Source organism: Phacochoerus africanus, chromosome 7 (genome assembly GCF_016906955.1).
Source record: "Phacochoerus africanus isolate WHEZ1 chromosome 7, ROS_Pafr_v1, whole genome shotgun sequence".
In the NCBI taxonomy this organism is placed as follows: domain Eukaryota; kingdom Metazoa; phylum Chordata; class Mammalia; order Artiodactyla; family Suidae; genus Phacochoerus; species Phacochoerus africanus.
Genome location: NC_062550.1, coordinates 3,088,791 through 3,105,966, shown reverse-complemented (window position 1 = coordinate 3,105,966; position 17,176 = coordinate 3,088,791). Strand labels below are relative to the sequence as shown.

The 17,176-nt window shown below is 58.9% G+C and overlaps 1 protein-coding gene across 2 annotated transcripts in view; it reads right to left on the bottom strand.

Annotated features, from left to right (window-relative positions):
* Nucleotides 1-17,176, bottom strand: part of CELSR1 (cadherin EGF LAG seven-pass G-type receptor 1) — a 143,083-nt gene that overhangs the window by 57,292 nt on the left and 68,615 nt on the right. For both annotated transcript variants that reach the window (XM_047785959.1, XM_047785960.1), the window contains exons 3-5: nucleotides 10,748-10,970; nucleotides 4,571-4,686; nucleotides 3,392-3,480 (exon numbers count right to left, since the gene is read on the bottom strand). In XM_047785959.1, coding sequence (XP_047641915.1) covers nucleotides 3,392-3,480; nucleotides 4,571-4,686; nucleotides 10,748-10,970 — 428 coding nt within the window. The remainder of the gene's footprint in view (nucleotides 1-3,391; nucleotides 3,481-4,570; nucleotides 4,687-10,747; nucleotides 10,971-17,176) is intronic.

Genomic DNA, 17,176 nt, shown 5'->3' with positions numbered 1-17,176 from the left:
CCCACGGGCGGGGTCGGCCGAGAGGCTCTGGGTTCCACCTGTGCTTGATGGAGTTCTGACATGTTTGGGCAAATTTCCCCCCACCCTCCCTTTTTTTTTAAATTGGCCATGCCCACAGCAGGTGGAAGTTCTCAGGCCAGGGTTCGAACCCCGACCACAGCAGTGACAACAGCAGATCCTTAACCCCCTGAGCCACCAGGGAACTCCAAGGTGTCCACTTCACTTTTAAAATACCTTCCCAGGTATTTTATTTTATTTTATTTTTAATTTTTTAAAAAATATTTTTAGGGCCGCATCCACAGCACATGGAGGTTCCCAGGCTAGGGATCAAATCAGAGCTGTAGCCACTGGCCTACACCACAGCTCATGGCAACGCCGGATCCTTAACCCGCTGAGCGAGGCCAGGGATTGAACCAGCAACCTCATGGTTCCTAGTCGGATTCGTTAACCACTGAGCCACAACGGGAACTCCTTTCCCAGGTATTTTAAACCGCCAAGCTCCAGTGGGCACCCTGTTCATCCAAGGTGAATTATACCACCAGACCCTCTCACCTAGAATGCCACCCAGCAGAAAGAAAAGTGAACTGACTTTGCTGGCCCCCTGCTTGGATCCCCCCTACCAAGGGGTCCTGTCCTCTGGTTTGGGGCTGGCTCGGGCCACCAGGGAGCCTAACAGGAGAGGAGGAGGCCAGGGACCACTTCTCTGCACAGGGGGCTTCTCTCCGCAACGGGTCCTATCGGGGCTCCCTTCTGCCCTCTCGGCCTGAGGGCTGTGACAGCCCCAGGTACCGCACTGCCCTGCACAACCCACACCCTGCCCCTCTTTGCTGATAAGCCCTCCAGGGACCGTCCTGGCGAGGATTCCACCTGTTTCCTGGGGCTGAAGGGCCTGGCGAGTCAAACAGCCTGGACAGGCTCCCAGGCCCCAGCAGCTGTGGGGAGGGTCCCAGGGGACCCAGATGTTCCCTGCACAGGACGCACTCTAAAGACCAGACACGACACAAGGACCAAGCAGACGCCTGCAGAGCAGAGGGACTCGCCCCTCGGTGACCACTCTCAGGGCTGGCCAGAGTGTCCACTGAGATTCTTCTTCTGCTTTCTATTTGAAGGCATGTGCCATGACCCACAAAAGCCTGAATGTGTTGGAGTTTCCGTTGCAGCTCAGCAGTTAACGAATCTGACTGGCATCTATGAAGACGCAGGTTCGATCCCTGGCCTCCCTCAGTGGGTTAAGGATCCGGTGTTGCTGTGAGCTGCCGTGTAGGTCGCAGACACAGCTCAGATCCCATGTTGCTGTGGCTGTGCTGTAGGCCGGCAGCTCCAGCTCCAGTTTGACCCCTAGCCTGGGAACTTCCCTATGTCGCAGGTGCGGCCATAAAAAAACAAACAAAAGCCTGAATACGTTTAAGCCAGAAAACCACCAACCCCTGTCGCTGTCCTTGGGCCAGGAGGGGCCAGCCTTGCAGAAGCTCCACTGCCACTACATCTGCTTGTGGGTCCTGCCCAGACACGAGAAAGCCATCCTGATACCGTGAACGGAGAAATCGGGGGTCTAGCTGCGGTCCTGCCCGCTGGCGCAGGTTCCAGCCCTGACGTCAGATACGACACTCCCTGTGCTCAGTGGGACTGTGCCCCGGGCCGAGGGGACGCAGAGGCACACAGGGCGTGATGCCGGCCTTGGGGCTCCTGGCCCTCCAGGAGGCTGGGGCACAGTCTCCCCACCTGTGCCCAGGTGAGAGCTGCTGTCCCTCATCCTGAGAGGGGCCACGGGGGAGACTGTCCCCAGGGTGGAGAGAAGGGGCCGAAACCCTCTGACCGTGCCAGGGTGTGGGGAGCCACGGGGGCACCCTGCTCCCCAGAGCAGCTGAATCGGGTGAGAGCCCCTTGGTTACTGATGGGGGATAGGGTGCCAGGCGGGTTAAGAGACCAAAAAGAGAAACACCCAAGCAGTGCACTGCCACCCCCCGCCCCCCGCCCGCCCCGTCCATCCCAGAGCCCCTGGAAGTCAGCAAGGGCTCTGACCGCACCCACCGCCTGGCACAGCAGCCACGCGAGGCTGCTTCCAGGTGGGCACACCTGACACTGGCTAATAATTGCTCCCGGCCACGAGCCACCACATGAGCAGAAGACTCCAGACTCGAGGCAGACAGCTAGGAAGCTGCACGTGTGTCTGCAGGGGCCTGTGACCCTCCCTGCCCCGCCCGCCCCCCACCTTAACTCGCTCCCAGGGCCCTTCATCCAGCAACCCGGGCACTGCTGACACCACAGCCCCGGGGGTCCCAGGAACACGGGCAGCAGGGTTTGCTGGGGACTGCGGTAGCCTGGACCCCCTCCCGGGCACCTGCGAATACTCTCTGCTTGGTCCCCCAGGTCCCCAGACGAGGACACGGCCCCCACAACGATTCAGGTCTGCACCCTGACCCCACCAGGACCTCCCCTCGTGCTCATCACCAATGCGGCGCTGAGAACCTGCCTGGCCTCGGTCCCGGGAGACGATGGGTGGCCCCCACCCACGGGCGGGGGGCAAAAACCACAGCCCCCGTGCCGGCGATCACTGCCAGGGGCCTCACATTCAGGGGGATGGCAACAGGAGACGTTTCGGGCGGGCCGATGTAACAGAGGCAGAAGGACGGCCACGACCGACGGAGAAAGGAGGGGGGCGCGTCTGAGTGACACAGGGACACAGGCCCAAGTGGTGGGAGGGTCGCCAGTCACGACTGTGCCAAGACCCAGGGACAGAGGGCACCCCTCCCCCGTGGGTGTGCGTCTTACGAGACGCAGGACCTCTGGTCTGCCAGCCAAGCTCCGACTCAAGGCCTGTGGAGGCCCTGGGGTGGGGAGGGGTGGGTGTGTGTCCGGGGGGCCAAGATCGGGAGGGGGTTGGCACCCTGGAGCTTTGCAGGAAGGAGAAGAGAGGTTTGCAAAATCCCAGCAATGGAAGGCTGGGCATTTTGATGCAAAATCCACCGAGGAGTTTCCTTACAAGCCCATAAACAGCAAAATGAAAGGAAACCCCCCCTAAAACGACCGAACCTTCAGAGCATTTCCCGGGAGAGCCTTCTGGCTCTGGTTCTCGGGTTTCCTCCAGGTACAAGGGAGCGGACTAGTTTGGCCTTGGAATTGTGTCTGAATGGCCTGGAATCTTAGCCGCCAGTAATGACTGGGCCGAGGCAGCCACAATGAATAAGCTCATTCTGCGTCCTCTCCCCCGTGTGGAGAGGCCTCTGGGGTCCCTGTGCCTCCCCGCCCAGCGTTCCCTGCTTCCTGGGGGCGCATCCCCGCCAGGCGGGGCTTGAGGACATTCGCACGGACACTCAGCCAGCACGCGTTTCCTAAAGGACACCTCTGCAGTTCAGAGTGTGAGCGTCTAAGGACTCCGACCCCGGCCTACCTTGTTGTAATACTGCACCTGCACAGAGTGCCACCGCCCATCACTCACGCCCCCGGGCACCTGCGGGGCCACCGTCGTCGTGGTTTCACCTGCGGGGGGCAAGGGAGGGGGGCAGAGAGAAACGCTGGGTGAACAGTCCTTTCGAAGCCTGGAAAAACGTCTCCAACACCTGGGTGGACCTTCCCTTTGAGGTTTTACCTCTTTTTTTCCTTTTGGCCGCCCTGCCGCATATGGCCTTCCCAGGCCAGGGATTAGATCTATGCCACAGCTGCGGCAACACCAGATTTTTTTTTTTTTTTTTGTCTTTTAGGGCCACACCCGCAGCACATGGAGGTTCCCAGGCTAGGGGTCCAATCAGACTTGTAGCCACCAGCCTACGGCAGAGACATAGCAACACGGCCGAGCCGTGTCTGCGACCTACACCACAGCTCACGGCAATGCAGGATCCTTAACCCACTGATCAAGGCCAAGGATGGAACCCATGTCCTCATGGATGCTAGTCGGGTTTGTTAACTGCTGAGCCACGATGGGAACTCCCAATAGCAGATCTTTTAACCCACTGCACCAGGCTGGGGACTGCACTTGCATCCTGGTGCTCCAGAGACACCACCAATCCCATTGTGCCACAGTGGGAACTCCAGGAAAAACATTTTCAATGGCTTTTTTTTTTTAGGGCCACACCTGCAGCATATGGAGGTTCCCAGGCTAGGCGTCGCATCAGAGCTGCAGCCACTGGCCTACACCACAGCCACAGCAAAGTGAGATGCAAGCCTCATCTGCGACCTTCACCAATGCTCACAGCAACACAGGATCCTTAAACCACTGAGTGAGACCAAGGATTGAACCTGCGTCCTCACAGTTACTCATCAGATTCATTTCCCTTGAGACAAGGCAGGAACTCGCTTAGCGGTTTTGTAAATATTTTTCATTGACAGAGGCAGCGGCACATGTTAATGATTCCCCTCGTTTTGGAAATCTGAGCATTATAAACAACGCTGCAATGAACATCCCTGTGCAGTCTGGATTTCTCCCACAGGACGGATTCCCAGACAGACGGATTCCCAGACGGAGGGCCAGGGAAGCAGGCGTGAAGGTGCTGCTCAGGACGGGGTGGTTTTAACCAAGAAAACGCCCCTGACGTGCCCCGTGGGCGGCTCCCTCGGGTGCAGGAGGCTTTACCTGCCGAGAAGGTGAGCTGCACCTGCTCGTCCACAATCTCCAGGGCAATGAAGTCGTGCTTTTCGTTGAAGCGGCCATTATACAGCAGCAGGGCGTTCCTCTCCCGGGTAGCAAACCTGCAGGGCCAAGAGGAAGCAGGTCCTAAGTGCATGACCCCCGGGGCAGAAGGTTTTCTGGTGGCCGGCGGGGTGCAGGGGACAAGAGGCCGCCCAAAGGGACAAGCGGCCAGAGTGGCTGAGAGCCTGGTCCAGAGACAGCTAAGACGCTGGCCCCTGGGACTGTTTTTTTCACATCAAGAGTTGACAGCGCATAAGACCTGATCACCAGAGAGCTCCCGGGTGGTTCAGCAGGTTAAGGATCTGGCTGTTGCCACTTCAGTGGCTTGGGTCACTGTTGTGGCTCAGGTTCGATCCCTGGCCAGGAGAACTTCCACATGTTGCAAGGTGCGACCCAAAAAAGAAATAAATAATCAAACCTGATTAGCAAGCCTCTTTTCTGGAAGGAGCAAAAACCAGATTCCAGAGCGGGAATCCGATTACCACGACCTGCATACGTGACAAGATTCTATTTGCAAATGCTCCAGAAGAATGGCACAGCCGCTATGCAGACTAGAAACATCTAGACGGAAAACACAGGCCTTGCATCTTCGGCTACTGGAGTTAGACCCCACGTACGTGCCCCTGGGCCCTGGGACATAGGGGTGGTGACCGCCTCAGGGTCCACGACCCTCGTCCCCACCACACTCCAGCCACACATGGCCATGCTTTCCTGCCCCTGGGCCTTTGCACCTGCTGTCCCCCTGTGGGGAATGGCCCTCCCTGGCTCCACAGATCCCCAGATGTCACCCCAACGGTGCCTTCCTGCCCCATTTTATCTAAATTGTGCCCCCACCCCACCATCTATCACCTTCCTCTTTTTCTTCCTGAAATTATCCTGCTTATTTGTTTACAAGGATGAGTGATCCTTTGCGGGGAGGGGCGGTGACTCTCACCCACTGCTGCATCCCGGGGACTAAAACAGCATCTGGGCCACATAAGGGCTTGATAGTGATGGGCTGAATCGACAGAGAGATGGTGGCAAGTGTGAACCCACAGAGACGTGTTGACTCCAGGCACTCAGAGTGGAAAAGACCACAAACAGCCTCAGAAAACCCCTTCTTCCACCCATGCCCCCCACCCCAGGATGCCGCCTCCATCAGACTCCAGGGACCCTGGCACACCAAGTCGCCGCGAGGCCTCCTCGACGCCGTGGTTACAAAGACCCGGGCAGCCCTCCGGAGGGAGCCGGGACGGCTTCCGGGGCTGGCTGGCTGGCTCTCTCATCAGAGATTAAGTGGGGGAAATTCTTTCCTTCGATTCCGGTCGGTTTATCCGTTTTCGTGCGGCAGGAGTCTGTCTAGACGAGCCTCGGGCATCCGACCTCGGCGCTTCCCTCGAGTTACAGAAAAGTGACCGTTCCCTCCCCCTGACCCTGCATCCCCTTGGTGTGGACGGCAGCAAACACGATGACAAATGCTAGAGAAACACCACCTGCGTGGCCAAGGGGAGGCTTTGGGTGTGGGCCGAGCAGGCAGCAGAGGGCACTGAATTAACGCTGGGATCCACTCGACCCCAGGCTCGCTTCCCGAGACTGGCTGGGCCAACCTGCTCCCCTTGGAGGCTCTCACGCTTGTGGGTTTCTCTTTGGACGGACGGGGGAGCTGGTGCGGGGGGCTGGTCAGGACCATCTGGTCCTCCAGGCAGGCGCCCCCAGGGCTGGGGAGAGGGGGGGATCAAGAAGGGACCCAGGGCCACGGGAGGGTCTGAACAGCGCGAGTGAAAAGAGGAAAGACCAGAAACAGAAACCAAAGGCCTGGCGAGGGGGCCAGGGAGGAGAACAAAGGATGGGGGCGCCGGGGGAGGCGGGGGAGGCGGGGGAGGCGCGGGGACCGTGGAGCCCAGGCCCTTGGCAAACAGAAACCAGAAAGAGGAGAAGCAGCCTCGAAAGAAACCGCCTGAGACAAAAGCCGGGGGCCGGTAGCCCAGCCCACCTTTCTCAGGGTGCGCCCTTCAGGAGGCCCGGGGCCCAGCTCCTTGCGGCCTCTGCCCCGGAGCAACCACAGCCCCCGCCTGGACCCGTTCGTCTGCCCAAGGGCTTCTCATGATTTTGCTTTTCAAGCAAAACACTCCCTGGTCTGGCATCAGCCCGGCATCTCAGCCGTCATCGGGCCAACGAAATCGTCCTACACTGGTGTCACGTGGGACCATCTAAAACCCGGGGTGGGACAAGCAAGGCAACACACACTGCATTTCGTGGGCCTCTAATTAAACGCAAGTATTCTTTAGTTTCTCTCGGTGTCTGGAGCTGCCGGGCTTTCTCTGTTGGTTTCCAGCCCGTCTGCCAGCCGCGGCGTCCCTGGGCCCGCCCAGCTCCAGGAGCAGGACCTCTGGTCACCTTCCAGGTCAGCCTCCCGTGGCTCACTCACCGCATGTGACGGGGGGCGGCCAGCCATGCCCAGGTAGCAGCTGACCACGGCCATGTCGACACCAAAACCACACGCCAGGGATGCGTTTGCCAGAAAACACGGGGCACCTCCGATCTGGGGGGTGGGCACCCCAGAAGCCTGCTGTTTCAACCCACTGAGGCGCTCTTGTTCTGGAGGCCGTACCCACGTGGTGGCCCTCTGAGCGCAGGGCTCATGGGGGAGGGCGGGGGCCTGGCATCCTGAGCAGGCGGAGCCGGGACCAGGGCCTGGCGCTGAGGAGGCCCCGCACTTGCTGTGCTCCAGTGAGAAGAAAGGGGGGGAGGACGCCAAGTGCCAAGTCAGATGAGCCTCACGACCCCCTGGGGAGGGGCCTCACCCGCTGGTCTGCAGAGCGTGGAGGAGCCTCGAACCGTGCATCAGACCGGGGTGGGTAACTTCACAACTGCTTTTAGAATCAAACCACACGGCTGCCTCGCTGCCGGGTCCGACCAGAGCCGCACCTCCCACCCCAGCCCCTCCCCAGTTCCTGGGAAAGGGGCCAACGCTCAAAGGATCCGAAATAGAGCCACGAGGAGCTCCCTGGTGGCGCGGCGGGCTAGGGATCTGTGGTTATCACTGCTGTGCTCGGGTCACCGCTGGGGCGCAGGTTCGACCCCCCGGCCCAAGGGCAGGGCCAGAAAACAAACCAACCAACCAAAGAGGCAGAGCCACAAGCAGGGCACCCGGCACATGTGGGCTCCATGGACGACAGCCACCCTCGCCATCCCATCAAAGCCGGTCTCCCAGGGAAGTTCAGGAGGCGGGCAGAACGAGGGACATGCCTCCCATCAGGACATGCAAGCCCGGGGCTGGTTCGCTCCCCAGTGAGGGTGGGGACATTACGAGCACGGGCTACGGGCAAACCCCAGGGGTCCCACCAGCCAGCCTTACCACCTTGGGCGAGCGTCTCACCTGCAAGATGGGGTGACAGTGGAACCCAGCTCTCGGGGTTCCTGTGAGAAGGAAATGGGCCTGAAGGGCAAGGCACCAGGAGCTGTGCTGGGCGTAAAACCCGAACGTCAGGAGTCCCCGTCGTGGCTCAGTGGTTAACGAATCCGACTAGGAACCATGAGGTTGCAGGTTCGATCCCTGGCCTTGCTCAGTGGGTGAAGGATCCGGCATTGCCGTGAGCTGTGGTGTGGGTTGCAGACGCGGCTCAGATCCTACGTTGCTATGGCTGTGGTGTAGGCTGGCGGCTACAGCTCTGATTAGACCCCCTAGCCTGCGAACCTCCATATGCCGCGGGTGCGGCCCTAAAAAGACAAATTAATTAATTAATTAATTAATTAATTTTAAAAACCCGAATGTTGCCGCTGTGTGGCCGCCGCTGAAGTCTGTGATGAGCCCAGGAGGCAGTTCACCAGGGACCAGTCTCTCCAAACAAACGTCCTCTGAGCAGATGCTATCTGATGTCCAAGCCTGAGAATTTACCGGGGCTGGAGCAGGGCAAGGTGGGTGGGTCCAGGTGGGTCCAGGGGGGTGCAGGGGTCTGCCCGCCTCTGCAGAGCCCCCAGCAGACCTTCTGGGCCACCCAGAAGGCCCAGAATGTTCCCATTCTGCAACTCACCCCCCTCCCACCCCCCACCAGGCCAAGAAGCCCCTCCTCCAGGAGAGTGGCAGACCCCCAGCCAAAGTCCTGGGGCCACAGGCAGGGAGCGGTGGGCGCTCAGGCCTTGTCGGCCCGGAACTAGCAGCCAGCTGTTCACTGACCCCTGGGCACCCGGGTGTCAGGACACAAGATGAAAAGCCGCTGAGCAGCTCCGGTCAGCAGGGGGACAGGCACAGACAGCTGGACCTCAGCTCAGCCATCCCAGAGCGTGAACCCCCGAGATGCCAGCCAGGGACCCCACGTGGCCACGTAAAGGTTTCACAACAACAGGCGTCTGCGTAGGAGACTTTGGCACAAGCAAATAATCTGACAACCAGGGAAAAAAATCAGGAAATCTGGCGTGAGTTCCCACCCCTACCAACGAGCTGGTGTGGAGGCTAAGTTTACAGCGGGAGAACCCGAGCCGCAGAGTAGAAAATCCGCCGATGACTCAAGCTCCCGTGGTGACCAAGGGCCCTCGTCAGGACCTCTAAGGCCATCAGTGTGGACGGAGGCCTGATCCTGCAAGCAGGACGTCGGGGGCTGAAGGCAGCAGCTGGGCAGGCAGTGACCCGACGTCCCGCCAGCGCTGGAATGCAGGTGAGGCCCGGCCTGGGTCACGGGGGCTTCCTGAAGGAAGAGTCAGGCGGGCCAGCAGGAGGGGCCGAGGAAACGGCCTGTGCAAGGCTGGCCAGGTCCAGAGAACCCCGAGGGAGGGTGGCCGTGTCACAGAGGGCAAGGTGCCAGAATCAGGGGTCACCAGGGGTCAGCACCCAGGAGGCCCCCGTGTGCCTTCATTAAGAAGTTTGGGTTTTACTCCAGGTGGCAGGCAGGCCCGGCAGGGACCCACCTGACTCAGGCTGAGAGCAGATGACACCAGTGCTGTCACAGCAGCTGTCACCCGGGGGGGAGAGGAAGGTAGCCCGGGGCAAGGCACAGAGCACCAGGGAGGAGAGAAGTGGCCGGACAGGGCAGACATGAGGTTGAGGGACTCGCGGGACCCCGCGGAGAGGAGGGGGGAGGGGGGAGGAGCGTGGGGGGCTGCCCACAGCACCCCTCACCTGCTCAGGGCAGAACCCCCAGGAAAGCAGCCCGATGCATCCTGCCCTGAGATGCCCCATTGTCCAAAGGCAGCTCAGACGGAGCATCTGGGCTGTGGGGGGGACACAGGATGGAGAATTCCCACACAACTGTACCCCAGTGGCCCCCTAAACACCAAGTACAGATGAAAGACACCCGATTCTACAGTTAAACTTGATGGAAATCTCTACCATATGGGTTTTTAGACATGCAGTTTCAATTCGCATGAGAAAAAGATACATTACTGGCCACACCACACCATCAGCCTGCCCGTGGTACCCCAGCTCAGAGGCGGCTCGGCAGGAGGCTACGCTGAGTCTGATCCCCAAGTCTGCTGGTCCCCGTCCCTCCACCTCTGGCCACCCGGATGTTAGAGAGGCCCACATGTTGGCAGGGGAGTGGGACAAGAACTGCCTGCCGGGCCAGCTACAAGGGCGTGTGACCAGGGCGGTCACACAGGGGCCAACACCTGGCTTGATGCTCTGCTGCTGCCACCGGGAAATCTTTCTTTTTTTTTCTTCTTGTTTTGGCTGCACCCGGAGCACGTGGACGTTCCTGGGCCAGGGATGGCAGCTGAGCCACAGCAGTGACAACTACCAGATCCTTAACTCAAGGAGCCACCAGGAAACTCCTGGAAATTCTTAATTTTTGAACAGAGCCCACATCCTCCGTTTGTTTTTTGGGGTTCTTTTTTTTTTTTTGGCCTTGTTAGGGCCGCCCCAGTGGCATATGGACGTTCCCAGGCCAGGGATCAACCCTGCATCCTCATGGATACTAGTCGGATTCATTTCTGCTGAGCCACAGTGGGAACTCCTACACCTCCACAATTTGCACGGGGCCCTAAAATTAAGGGGCCAGGCCTGTGGCCAGCGCCGGCCAGGGCCACTCACTCCCAGAGGCCCCGGTGGACGGGCTTTGTTGTTCTCCGGGCCGAGGGGTGGGAGAGACCCCCATCCGCCTCCCTAACCTCGAAGGACAGGCGGTGTCTCGGGGACTCGGGACTCACGCGAGGGCCACGGTGAAGTGGAAACGCTGCCTCAGGCCGCGGAAGGTGACGAAGGACTGCGGCGGGAAGCTCCTGGTGGTCACCTCGCAGTAGGGCCTCTCGAACTCGCCGGGGGGGCACACGCAGTGGAAGCCGCCGATGAGCAGGTTCACACAGGTGCCCCCGTTCTTGCACACGCCGCTGGCGCAGCGGCCGGAGCGCACGTTCACCTCGCAGTGCTCGCCTGGAGGACAAGAGAGAGAGCACGGCGGGAGGTCACACGCGGCTGGGGACAGACCCGCCCCGGGCCGCAGCCGCCACGGTGGCACCAGCAGCCAAACCCACACCCGGAGCCCCTGGCGCCTCTGGGACCCACGGCGGAGTCGGGCTGCGACCAGACGTGCACTGCTCCCGCGGGGACCGTCTAAGGACTGGGCCGTGGTTCCAAATAAGCACCCTGGGGGCCCCTCGGCCGACTGTATCGGGTGGTCTAGTCACTCCAACCCTGTCCATGTCCCTCCAGGGTTCCCGTCCCGGTGGGCGAGGGGCAGAGGGCAGCGCGGCAGGGACCTCTTCTCCGCATTCCACCCACTTCTGAACCTCCGCTGGCTGAGCCCGGCACGCGGGCAAGACGATTACCCAGAAATCATGAGGATGAAGAGAGGGCCTCGTGGCCTCGTGCCCCCGTCCCCACCCCCGTGGGATGGCTGGGACCTCCAGGCCTCGTCACAGATTCAGGAGGGTCACCCTGGGACCCAGGGCCTCCTGCATGCCCACCCTCCCCATGGCACATCCCACGGCCCAGCCAACACTGGATTCATTGTGGGTTTTTGGCCATGCTCACAGCATGCAGAAGTTTCCAGGGCAGAGATCAAACCTGTACCCACAATGCTGACAACTCTGGATCCTTGAACTTCTGGGCCACCAGGGAACTCCTTCCAATTTGTTTTCTTTTTTTTTTTTTGGACTTTTTAGGGCCACACCTGCAGCATATGGAAGTTCCCAGGCTAGGGGTCAAATCGGAGCTATAGCTGCCAGCCTACACCACAGCCACAGCAACACAGGATCTGAGCCATGTCTGCAACCTACACCACAGCTCACAGCAATGACAGATCCTTAACCCACTGAGCGAGGCCAGGGATCAAACCCGCAACCTCATGGATGCCAGTCAGATTCATTTCCACTGAGCCACGATGGGAACTCCTCCGATTTGTTTTCAATCATGCCTGTCTCTCCAGGACTATGAGCTCATCGCTAGCAGGGGCCACTGTGCTCCAGCGTCCACCCTGTGACCTAATCCCTCAGTGACAGGAGGGTTCTGGAAGTGTCCCCAGAGAAACTGACCGAGCCCAAGCCGACCGCCTCTGCCCCGGAGCTCCGCGAGAGTGCCCACCCACAGCCAGCTGGGGTCTGGCGGGGTGATCCTCACTCCCCGGGACGTGGCCCCACGTGCCTCCGCCACAGGGTGGACGTTGCCAGGCCCTCACAGACCCGCAGACCAAAAAGAGCTCTGAAACCAGAAACTCCCCAGCTCCCACCAACATGTGCACCAGTTACTGATTTTTAAATGAATGCATTTTGAAATAAAAGTACTATGTCCACAAACTTCAAAAAATCACTGTTTAAACAGTGTGGCGTGACGTCTTCAGCAGTTTCAGGCAAGTCCCCACAGGGAAAAATCACGAGAGCTGGACGTCCCCGCCCAGCCATCCTGCCTGTCTGCTCAGCATCCTGGAGAGCCTCCCTCTCGGCACCCACAGTTCCATGTGTTTCTTTATCATGGCTGCATAGTATTCCTTCAGAGGGACACCCCTCCCCCCATTTAAATCACTCATGTTTCTTGTACTATTACCAATGGACGTGTAGGCTGTATAGAGCTGGCTTTTACTGCAGATAACTTTTTTTTTTTTTTGCAGATAACTTTTCTTTTTTTTTTTTTCTTTCTGTCTTTTCTAGGGCCACACCCACGGCATTTGGAGGTTCCCAGGCTAGGGTAGAATCAGAGCTGTTGCCGCCGGCCTACACCACAACTATGTAAAGCCAGATCCAAACCATGTCTGCGACCTACACCCCAGCTCACGGCAACGCCAGATCCTTAACCCGCTGAGCAAGGCCAAGGATGGAACCCGCAACCTCATGGTTCCTAGTCAGATTCATTAACCACTGAGCCATGACGGGAACTCCTGCAGACAACTTTTTTTTTTTTTGCCATTTCTTGGGCCGCTCCCACGGCATATGGAGGTTCCCAGGCTAGGGGTCGAATCAGAGCTGTAGCCACCAGCCTACGCCAGAGCCACAGCAACGCGGGATCCGAGCCGCGTCTGCAACCTACACCACAGCTCACGGCAACGCCGGATCGTTAACCCACTGAGCAAGGGCAGGGACCAAACCCGCAACCTCATGGTTCCTAGTTGGATTCGTTAACCACTGTGCCACCACGGGAACTCCTGCAGATAACTTTTGATATACATCCTTGGTGTGTTTATCTTGTGGAGTTCCCTTCCTGGCTCAGTGGTTAAGGATCCTGGCTAGTATCCATGAGGATGCAGGCTCGATCTCTGGCCTTGCTCAGTGGGTTAAGGATCCAGCATGCCATGAGCTGTGGTGTAGGCTGGCAGCTGCAACTCCAAATTCAACCCCAAGCCTGGGAACCTCCATATGCTATGGGCGCATCCCTAAAAAGCAAAAAAAAGAAAAGAAAACCTCTTTCTCCCCCCTCCCTCAAATTCCTCAAAGGTACACCGAGTTTAGGAGTTTCTGCTGTGACACAATGGGATCATTGCTGGGACACCAGTTCGATGCCTGGCCCGGCACAGGGGTGGGGTTGCCGCAGCTCTGGCATGGGTTGCAACAGCAGCTCGGATCTGACCCCTGGCCTGGGAACTCCATGTGCCGCAGGGCAGCCAAAAAGGGAAAAGAACAAAAAGAGGCACCTGTAGTTTACATTTCAATAGCTGTGTCCAACCTGCCCTCCCCGAAAGGATGAACAAACTCGCAGGCCCTCACCAGTGAGGTACGATTAATCTGCAAAATACTATGCATTTCTGACAAATGAATCTCAAAGGTGTTTCATGTGCATGAATTTTTTTTTTTTTTTTTTTTGCCACACCTGCAGCATGCAGACATTCCTGGACCTGGGTTCGAACCCGTGCCATAGCAGTGACCCAAACCATAGCAGTGACAACCCCAGATCCTTAACCCCCTGAGCCACCAGGGAACTCCTGCATTCATTTTTGATGAGGTTCAACATCCACCTGAATTTTATCATCAGTGGCCATTTCCCACCTCGGAACCGCCTGATAACACCTGTGCTCGTTTTTCTATTGGATGGTTAGAGCCTTGCTTTTCATGGTGTTACACGAGCTCCTCATAAATTACAGAAATTTTTCTCTGCCATTTCTGCGGCAACTCCCTCCTGGCTTAAATTTAACTTTTGCCTTGTTTATGTATTTGTAGTCAAAATATTATACAGAAAAATGTTATATCTGCATATGCTAACATTCATCAGTTCTTTCTTTGTGATGCTTGTGTTCTTGGGTCATGAAAAGGCTGGTAGCAAGAGATATGAAACTCGGAGCTTGAGACACAGGGCACCGGGACCCTCAGGGCACCGCGGGGCAGGGCGTGCCCTCAAACGGCGGCATCTTCCTGGAGCCTGAGGTCACCGTGACCCCAGACCTGGGCTTCCCTGGATGTCCTTTTGTGCCTTTTCAGTATAGAACGAGGGGACTGTTACCTGCCACCACTCAGAGGCCGTAGCAAAATGCCATGGGCTGGGGGCTAAACAGCACAAATGTCTTTCTCAGAGTCCTGGAGGCTGCAAGTACCAACGAGCTGAGGGCTCCAGTGTGGCTGGGTTCTGGTGAGGCTCTGTTCCTGGCTGCCCCCCACCACTGTCCTCACGGGGCCCCTCCTCGGGCTGTGCTCAGAGAGACAGAGAGGTCTGTCGCCGTGTCTTCTTTTTTTTTTTTCCTTTTCTTTTTAGGGCTGCACCTGCAGTATTTGGAGGTTCCCAGGCTGGGGGTTGAGTCAGAGCTGCAGCTGCCGGTCTACACCACAGCCCCAGCAGATCCTCAACCCATGGATGGAGGCCAGGGATCGAACCCGCATCCTCGCGGACACTATGTCAGGTTCTTAACCTGCTGAGCCAGAGCGGGAACTCCTGTTGTCTCCCCTCATGAGGCACGAATCCTCTGGGGCCAGGATCCACCCCACCATCTACCTGAGTTACTTCCTTTAGGCCCCACCTCCAGACACGGTCCCTCTGGGGGCAGCAACCTGTGAAGGTGGGGGCACACAATTCAGACCAGAGAGGCGTGTTTGAGACAACTGGGAATCTGAACAAGCTGGAGAGTGATATTAAAATTTATCGTGTTTTTTTTGGCCACACCCTTTGCATGTGAAAGTTCCTCGGCCAGGGATGGAACTCATGCCACAGCAGTGACAATGCCAGGACCTTAACCACTAGGCCACCAGGGAACTCCTATCATCAATTCTTCAAAAGGAAACATGGATGCTGTTGTCAGGGGGGGCTGTGGTGTGTGTAGCCCACCTGCCCCTTCAGGACTGAGGCTCGGGGGGAGCTGGGCGACAGTGACTCACAGCTGAGACCACTCTCAGATCCTCCCCCAAATCCCTCACCTACGCGGCACAGCCTCTGCTGCAGACACAGCAGCCTGCACCTCGACCTGGTACAGCCCCCTCTGCACCGCGTCTCCAGAGCCGAGACCCGGGGCCAGGCGAGGCCTTTGCTGCCACTGGGTCATGGCCTGCGTGCCCTGCACCGCTGTCCCCCGCCCTGGCCTGGCTCCTGAACAGGCAGATCTACAGCCTCCGACTCTGCCTCTGAAGGGGATCAAAGTTCCTGTCGGTCCCCCACGGGGAAGCTTCGGATGGGCTGACTTTTGAGGAACAGGGGAAACCGATCTGCTTTAGCACAACAATCGCCAGAAACCAGCAGGGCTCCTCCAAACTTCCCTCCACGTCCCCTGAGCATCTCCAGTCCCAGGTCACGACGGCAGAAGGCACACCTTGCTGGGCAAAGGGGACCCCGTCTTCACCTCTCGAAAACAGAGAGCAGAATTGCAACCAGGGACCTCTGGCTGAGTTTCACAACCGTGCAGGGGTCACCAGGCCAGCGACCCAGGACTGAGCCCACCCCCAGGGCGGGGCAGGGGTCAGGTGGGGTCTTTCTCCGCCTCCTCCCCACCAGGCAGGGCTGAGAGGGAGAGGCCAGAAGGCCCAGCTGGGCCGCCCCTGGTCCCCCCCGGAGGAGCTGTCCCCTGGGCACCTGTGGGCAGGGGGCTCACATCCTGCTCCGTCGATCGAGAAAGGACCCTCCTCTCGGGCCACCATCAGTGGAAACTGTCTGACCTCCCAGATGGCTCCTGGGTTACCATGGGACCCCCATCCGCCACCCAACACTGGGCTCCGCCACCCCGCCAGGCAGGCTGTGTGCACACACACACGCATGCGCACACACATCTCACACACGCACGCAGGTACACACCTGTGCCCTCACTCGCGCCCAGCCACACGCTGCTGACACACTCACACCCACACGCACAGCCTCAGCCACCACGCACATACGTGCACACACGCGCACCCACACCCACACCCTCTCCTGCCCATCCTGCCCCCGCTTCGTCTCCAGGTGGGCAGCCTGCAGGCTTCTTCAATTCTATTCATTCATTTTAAATGCTTAGCTTCAGCTGTGTTTGTTCTCCATAGACTTCAAATTCTCTCATCTCCACTTTTCAAACAGACGTGACATCTGGGAGTGTTTGCTTTCCAGGCCCCAATGCAGCAGGGGCACCGGGAGAGGCCGGGGTGGGCTGTGCGCCCCAAACCGTGACGGCAAACAATGGAGCCTGGCACAGCCTTCCCACGGCGCTCGGCCGGCGGGGCTGCCGCCAGAATCCTGCCCATCTGGGCCCGGCCCAGGTGGGCAATGTCACCGGGTGAAAGCAAGGCCCCCACCCCCCCTGCGGCCACAGCCGCTCCCGAGCGCTGCCTGGCGGTGACCGGTCGGCCGGACGCCTCCCCATCCAGCTAAGCCTCCGGGGCTCCAAGGGCCACTGGCTCCCGAGGCCCAGAGCAAGGCGAGCCCCACACGAGAGAGAGCTCCTGGTTCAGCTCCCGAAGGTCTGGATCTGCCTTTGCCCGCGGGATTCCAGTGCAAATGTGGTTTTCAGCAGCTGCAGAGACACCCTGGTCCTCAGGCCGCCCTTGGGACGGGAGGACGACCGAGCAGGCCTCACGCTGCCCACGGCCACGCTGCAGGTCAGCCAGCTGCCTGAGAGCACCTGCCGTGCCGTGGGAAGGGCGCGACAGTGCCCGGGTTTTCCTGTCCCCCCACTTCACCCTTCAGGCACTTTACGTCAGTGGCAAAAAGAGCAACGTCTCCACGAAGTTGTTTGTTTTAACCACAAAAGGGTTTTTTTTTCATTT